Here is an 8,197-nt window from a genome sequence, read left to right on the forward strand (position 1 = left end):
TCATTTCCATCCCAGACTGCTTGACTATATAGCAATGCTTGTGAGAAAAGTGGGGGAAATGTCTCTTTAAAGTTTTTTTTCCCAGCCTAAGTTGCTTCCTCCTCCCTGTGTCTATTTGCATAGCCAATAGTTCCTCAGCTCTCGAGCGAGGCTGCACGATTGTTACTGGGCAGACTTCTTCGATACCTCTCCACCTCTCTCTCTCTCTCTCTCTCTCTCTCTCTCCTCCTCTTCTCTCTCTCTCTATCTCTCTCTCTCTCTCTATCTCTCTCTCTCTCTCTCTCTCTCTCTCTCTCTCTCTCTCTCTCTCTCTCTCTCTCTCTCTCTCTCTCTCTCTTCCTCTCTCTCTCTCTCGACTGTCATCATCACGTTATTCATGTTCGGTCAGAAAAGATGCTTCAAATTACTCTGTGCAATAAAAGTTTCTTATGGTGAAACACTAAGATTGGCACATCCGCACTTCCACTGCATCATGGGTAGTTACACTTTTCTAGAATGTTTCTTGAAACTACGATTCAACTTCACAAAATGCCTCATTCGTCAAGAAAATGTGCAACACTTTCAAGTTAGTAAGAAACAAATTGAAATGGCAGGTGCTTTCCGTTGAAAGAAGTGATATTCACTCTATAACAATACAATTCGTATTAGATAAGAACGTCTTTCACTTCATTCAACAACAAGAATATTCTGAAATGATCCTGTTTACATACAGCTAAAATAAGAAAGAAAATAAATGATGAAAACTAGGGGATGCGCTATTTCTGATCAAATTGACGACTTATCAAAGTTTGAAAGAAGTCACAAAGTAAAGCTGCAGGTGCCTCCAGCTCACCACCATGACCAATATCAGAAATGCACGTTTGCTTTGATACCGGAAGTAAGTAATTGAAGGTTAATACAAATAAATAAATAAATATAAAAAAATCCTGAAAATTAGCAGTAGGTCCATTCAACGTCACCAGCAGCAGCACACTGCAACATGTCCATGTGACCATGTCTGAGTCGAGTTAAATGCCAGCTGGTTTAAAGGGTAAATCCACACTTTAGAGTGATTTTCAATCTTTAAACAAGGCTCATTATATAACTTAGGAACTTGGAAGGATTCTAAACAGGGTCCATTCCCCTTTAGCAAACACTTTAAGATAATAACTAGTGGAGGCTGAACCCTGAACGCAGCAGCTCCAGCAGCGGAACAGTGACGCCAGCGGTGCTCAGAGAGAGACCCAGCAGCAGTTGGCCCCCGGAAGCTTTCAATTACCATATCTCAATAGAATCGGAACACACCCCAAAGGTTAAAGACTGTGAGAAGTTCGGACAGTAAAGTCTACATGTAACGTTAAGGGAACAGTCGATACAAACTGAAGTTTGACCACCTCTCTGCGTTGCACCCTGCACGAAATATTTGTCGGGTACATTTATTTTAATGCAGTTTTGATGTTTTAAAACTATTTTTCTTTAATTAATTGTATGAAAAATCATCCAGAGAATCGCGGAAAGCTTACTTCTATGCAGCGTGTGTTATTTCCTGGAAACCAGTGACAGGACCTGCCTTCACCATGCTTTGTTTCAGTCCCTGTACATTCCAGAAAATCCCCGACGTTATATTTGATCAAAAACAAGCACACATATTAACGCCTACTTCACATTTTTCCACGTTTCTTTAAATAACAATAATAGAATAAAATAAAAGAGTAATCACTGTGGTCACTTTTTGCAGTGAGGAGCGATCAGGGACTCTTCATCACTGTTTAAATGCCCGTTAGCAGCAGGCAGCACCCCGGGGTGTCTGACGGGGTGACTGACTATTTTTCTTATTATTTTACCGACATCAAAATGGGAATTATGACGCTAAGAAAACGTCCCGCATGACTCGAGAAAGGTGTCGAAGGGGAATTTGGCAGGCTCCTATCAGAGGAGGAAGAGCAGTGAGATGACATCAGCAGGTCTCATTGTGTTTGTTTGTTAGCTAAACACACACCGTGGCAACCTGAACAGCATGCCTTTTAAATAGCATGTGAAAGGTCTATTTTCTACGGATTTGTCAAGCCCTTTACAGCCTGTTTAGGCAATGTAAACAATTATTTTACATTATTTTTTATTAGAAAAAAAACAATGCACAAATAATGCATTTGTAAGTAATTAATGTACACACTAAATGTTAAATCTCTTGTAAAAATAAATGTGATCATGTAAAACAGGTTATCTTGTTTTATAATTAGGCTACATGTCCATCAACCTTAAAGTTAAAGTTTACAATAATAGATATCAAGATCATTATTTGTTTTAAAAAGGGTTTTCATACTAGCCTAACTAGTTTAAATAGATAAGATCTGTTGAGGTATGTGTAAATAAAATACCTCCAACACAATCTAAAAACAACACACCTGCATCAGCAGGTCAGCAAGCAAGCAGGAAATGCACCTTTACATACAATGACATTCAATGAAATTAAATAAAAGCATTACAATTATGTTCTTATTATTTGACATGATCCAACTGTTCATCATGTTTCTTCTGAGCTTTGAAAGAAAAATAAATATTAAACAAATCTCATCTGACAAAGTGACTTTGGTGGTTTTATGTGAAATTCCACCTGTGTCTATTTTGAATTGTTTGTGAATGATTTAAAAAAGTCATGTTCAAACTGTTTATATATTTCATCCACATTTTGTATATGATTCATTTTAAGGATAATTATTGGGACAATTTGTATAGAGGTAAACACTAAGTATACAAGTTTACTGGTCAATGGTTGAACAACTGACTTATTTCCTGAAATTAATTCAGAGATTTAATTATTTGTGATAAAACCACATACATGAAATGAAACATTGTATGCTTAAAATTCAAATGAGCTCGTTTCTTAATTTTCTGGATAATAAATCTGCTTGAATTCTGTTTTGTTTAGATTATATGAACATATAAAATGTATTATTATTGAATTAAAAAATAGAACACAGAGAGGAATGTTAACAAAGGTGTAATTCGGGAGAGGAAACACCATTTTTTGTATAAATCACTTTGATTTCCCTTTTTAAAATATGTCTTCATGTGTAGAGTTATAACACATGTATTTATAGTGTAACACAAGACAGCAGTTTAGGAGGAAAACAGTACATTCCAGCAGTAAAGCAGCAGGTGTGTCTCCAACAGCAATGACAGGCACTTCCTGCAAACTCCTCCCTTTCTGCTTCAACCAACATTCATCTATTAACTACAGCTCTCAGGTCGCCTCCTGCATATGAATAAAGATCAGGAAACATGTCTACATCTCAACAACAGCAACAATCACAGGTTCTTTATAACAAGCATTGTGACGTTTAATAAAACTCTAAGGAAGAGCACATCGTTTTCTAGTGCTCTACATGCTCCTAAAGTGATCTTGAGAAGCACTGTCTGATGGCAACTATTGAATCACAATGTTGTTCACCTGAAAACATCACTCCATTCACTAGAATTTGTTTATCATGCCCACATTTCCCCATTATTGCCGTATTTTTCTGTGGTTGAGTAATTGCAGATGTGTGTGCCAAACAACAACAATACTGAGAAAACCTACTCATCCATGATTCAAAAAACACCAGACTGCATGCAAAACTTAACTGGAGCTCCAACCGGACTGTTTGGCACATCACAAACTGTTTAAAATGTAGACGTGCAAAAACATTTTGCGCGGGTTGTGTGTTAGAATGCTTCATTGTCTTCTGCATGTCACTAATCCATGAAACACAGTTGGAAAACACAAAACCGGTAATTGTTAAGGTTTTCTACACCCATATTTTAAACTGTGTAGTCAGAATCTAAATAATCACACAACCTTAATGCATCAACAACCATTTACATGCAGAACCAACAGGAATTTGGGCACTGCACCAATAACATCATTGAAACATTTTTCATACATATTTTGTCATTCAAGATGGAAATATGTCAAAAAACTGCAAAAAAGTTAAGAATTGTCTCTCAAATACGAGAGAAATACCTGTCCATCAATCAGCTGATATGATAAATACAACCTTCTCTCGATAGCAATGGATGCATCTTAGTTCATGCAGTGTTAGGAGAATGATAGTGTATGATGTGAGAGTTTCCAGCAGCTTGTCCCTGACACATCCACTAACCACCTGTGGCATTCCCCCCCCATGACTGGATGCTACAACAATGTAGCTCTGGCACCGAGCGCTCGCCCTGCAGACTTCCCTCAGACTCCTTCAGAAATTCTTCATTCAAACATGTCCTCCCGAAATTCTTTAAGACATGCCCTTATCTCATTTGCTGGAAAAGAAACAAAGGGGCAGTGCAAAGATAAACACAAATTGAAAGAAGAAAGCCTTAATTGCTGACACCTTTAGGACAACATGTTGATGAGCACGAGGCGGCAGGTTGAAAGAAGACATCTACCTCATGGAGATGGATTCAGAGCATCTGGTAAAAATGCATTAAACTGCCTTCAACAGCAGCGATTGATTTCTTTAATCTGTGTGATATACTCTTACATTAAGCTAAAAGCCTTGAATTGACAGACCTGCTTTATGCTTGACACACCATCAGAGATTTTGGGCGTGAATGACAAAACTGATGGCATGTGTGTCATTTTCTGACAAATCAGTTGAGACTACGTAAAAGAGATCCAAGGAAGAAATGCCATGGGACGATAAAGAATCAGTAGGAAATAACATTTACCTAAAGCATTTAGTAGCTTTGGTAGTAGCTGTATCCTTCTGCGCAAATGCCAAAACCATTTCTACGTTTATCAGGAATAACTTGTCTCTTTTTTCACATAACAATACAACACAAACAACATCATAGTTTGCTTATCGTACCCTAAATCCTCGTGGGAGGCGCGTGGCTGGAACAATAAGGTCTGGTAGCCCTGGCCAAACCTTCAGTTAACACAGAAACAAACGTCTGGTATTCATTTACCTTTCTTCTACCCCTCCACCCCATTCCTTCCTCCCTGCTTCCATCCCTCCCCTGTCTCACATGCTTGACCCTTTCTTTTGAACCTCACCAACAACCTTTCATGTGGTCATCAAATCTGGGGCCAAATGAGCAGATAGAGAGGTGGGATTGGAGCACCGGCTGCTAAATAATGTCAATATTTCCTTGCCCTAACAGAGGATAAACTGCTTTCTCACACTTTTTTTTCTCTCCACATAACAGCAACAGTGAAGGCTGCCTCGCTGCACACAGAGCGGCCGAGCGGCTCAGCTGCTGCTGCTGCTGTCTCTTCCCCTCCAGCTCCTCCAGGACTTTCCCATGTTCATATCACTAGCCCTTGACTTTGTCACTCATGCAACAGCTGCTTGCTGATACCACAGCACAACTCCAGCCTATTACTCTCCCTTCTCTCACTGCGCACACCAACAACAAAGGCATTGTTAATCCAGCCGAGTCCTTGGTGCAGAATGCAAGGACTTCTTGGGAGAGGTTGTGAACGTCAAGACAATAACTACATTTTTGCAGGAAAAAATCTCCCCAGATTGTTTGAAAATGGTGTCTCTTTGTGCTTTGGGAGAATCAACATCCTGAAGACTTCCACCTGGAATCACAACAAGCTGCTCAGACTAAAACACACTGAGCTTGAGGTCAAAGGAATCTCACGGCTGGGCTTACCAAACAAAAACGTTCTGGCATCTGAATAGTGGCACCGATCAGAACATCAACTTATCTCAAAACAAATCATTCCAAGAAAATCCAAGTTGTTGACCAACACTGCTACGATTTTTTGTTCGTTGATTTAATCGACAGATCTATAAAATTGAGTTTCTCCAAAAAGTAACATGCAATAAATATTTAAATATTTACTTTAAATATTGTGTTTGCCAGAGGTTTGCTTGGAAATAAGTCACGAAGAATGAAAAATACATAAAAAAGGGCTGAAGAAATCTTAGTCTCAAAGCCAAAAAGAAAAAGAATTCGACTAAAAGGGGGCAGCTCTATTTGAATTAAAGTGATATGAGCAACCCAAAGCAACACAGTATATGCTTTGAGAAACATAGCTACACAGTTAAGTGCGTGCAAAGTGATCGAGCTGCGGAATAACCCAATAACTCAAGCCATTCATGCAAATCTTGTTTAATCTATGAATCACATACCACTCCCAATAATGGACAAAAGGAAAGCTGCCTGTGTACATTGAGTGTGTCAAACAGCCACAGAGGTGATGCAAAGTTAACCATACAGTTCCCGAAATAACCCAAAAAGAAAAATAAACCCCCAACAACCAAATATAGTGAACACCTGAAGAAACCATGAGCGCTGCTACTGTTGCTCTTGTTTCCTTATCTCTCCTGCAGATGTGACAGATGGCACAATGCACACAGATGCATCACAGATCTGCTGTCACTAATAATAAACACTGTGGGATGTTTTTTTGGGGGCAGGTGATAAAACCTGATCATTTGATAGTCATATAATTAGCGTCCCAGGAGAGGAAATGTATCCAAGAGGAGCTGATTACAACATATTTTCACTCTAGTGTTTCCATGCTTTTGTCAAAGGATTTCACGCAGCACAAAGAGAAACTCAGGTTTCATACTTTAAGGCTCTCCTGAGAGATTAGAGAAATGTGACTATGCTGAATCTAAGATCTGTATAATGCAGATGTAATGTGCAGTCCATACAGTCCAGACATCAACTCATAGTTTCAGAGTAAATTCTTTAGCCAACTTTGTTTGTGTTTATCTTCCATTAATTATTATCCTTCCGTTCTCTTTGTGGTGTGTACAATAGAAACACTGTGTTTTGCTTCAAATTGAAATCCCAACAACTCAATAAAGAAAATTAAACACACAATGTGTGCTCTGCTCTGCGATACAAATATTAAAGGGAACCTATGCTCACGGTTCATATGTTGTGTCTCTACTGGGACATGTCTCCATGCTTTACTGTTCAAAAAGCTCTTTATTTTTCTCATACTGCCTGTGCTGCAGCACCTCTTTTCACCCTCTGTCTGAAACCAGAGCCCAGTCTGCTCTGATTGGTTAGCTGGCTGGCTCTGTTGTGACTGGTCAATCACGTTCAATGTGTACGAGCACTAATACAAGCACACATTTTCCAACGTGATGTCACTATGTTACGGAAGTAAAAAAGGACTACAATCAAGGCATTTCAGGCACGGAAAATGTGTGGGAGAGAAACTCCCTCTGAAGGGAACACCCCCAAAGCATAACAGGACCCCTTCAATAAAGAACTCCCTCAGAGAGAAGATGCATTACCAGCCAATGAGAAATACCTTAAAAATGACAGATAAAACACACACACACACACACACACACACACACACACACACACACACACACACACACACACACACACACACACACACACACACACACACACACACACCACACACACACACACACACACACACACACACACACACACACACACACACACACACACACACACACACACACACACACCACACACACACACACACACACACACACACACACACACACACACACACACACACACACACACACACACACACACTCGGTCTGATCGTCTTAGTGATCAGTGATAGAGACAAATGAGCCCACCCAGCGGCTCCCCTGGCAGACGTGCAGCTTCATTACAGCACCACACATGAATGTGCGCCATCCTCCCCACTAGCCCGCAATAATCTGATCCTTTTGGGAAACTGAGGTGTTGGACTGTAATTTATCGGCCGTATCTTTCAAGTCTCTCCCTGGGCTCCGCTGGTGGCGTCAGCCTCTGAGCCACTGTGTGTGTTTAACGGCTACATGTGTCGCTCCCTATCTCGCACTCCGAGTGGCACAAAGGTAAAAGGAAGCTTAACAGCCTGGGAAAAAGTTGAACAGTGTGAAATTACCTTGATCCAAAGATTCCTGCCACATACCAGCCCAATGAACCCATAACAGAGCAGGCACTCAGTCAGAGAGCCCTGCCTGCAGGGAACAGCTGAGACATTACAGAGGGGAGGGAGGTGGGAGGGAGAGGGGAGGGGGGGGGTGCATATGGCGAAAGAAAGAAAGAGAAATGGGAGCAGGAAAGAGGCCCACCTCCAGTCATCTCCAGTCTACAGTCAGGCGTAGGGGTCAGAGTATCTAATGTACATCCCATGATAACGCTGGACAAGTGCGAGGTGGGGTACCACTCTCTGTCGGGGAGGCTCTGCGCTCAGAGGCTCCTTTCGGGGGGTTCTGAGAAGAGCAGCTGTGGGCTTCAT

At 40.7% G+C, this 8,197-nt stretch overlaps 1 protein-coding gene across 1 annotated transcript in view; it reads right to left on the bottom strand.

Moving 5' to 3' along the window:
• ccnd2a (cyclin D2, a) overlaps positions 1 to 8,197 on the bottom strand; it is a 23,467-nt gene extending 15,270 nt beyond the window's left edge. Inside the window, exons 1-2 of the mRNA XM_034210674.1 lie at positions 8,085 to 8,197; positions 7,841 to 7,916 (exon numbers count right to left, since the gene is read on the bottom strand). Coding sequence (XP_034066565.1) covers positions 7,841 to 7,916; positions 8,085 to 8,197 — 189 coding nt within the window. The remainder of the gene's footprint in view (positions 1 to 7,840; positions 7,917 to 8,084) is intronic.

Source organism: Gymnodraco acuticeps, unplaced genomic scaffold, assembly GCF_902827175.1.
Source record: "Gymnodraco acuticeps unplaced genomic scaffold, fGymAcu1.1, whole genome shotgun sequence".
Lineage (NCBI taxonomy): Eukaryota > Metazoa > Chordata > Actinopteri > Perciformes > Bathydraconidae > Gymnodraco > Gymnodraco acuticeps.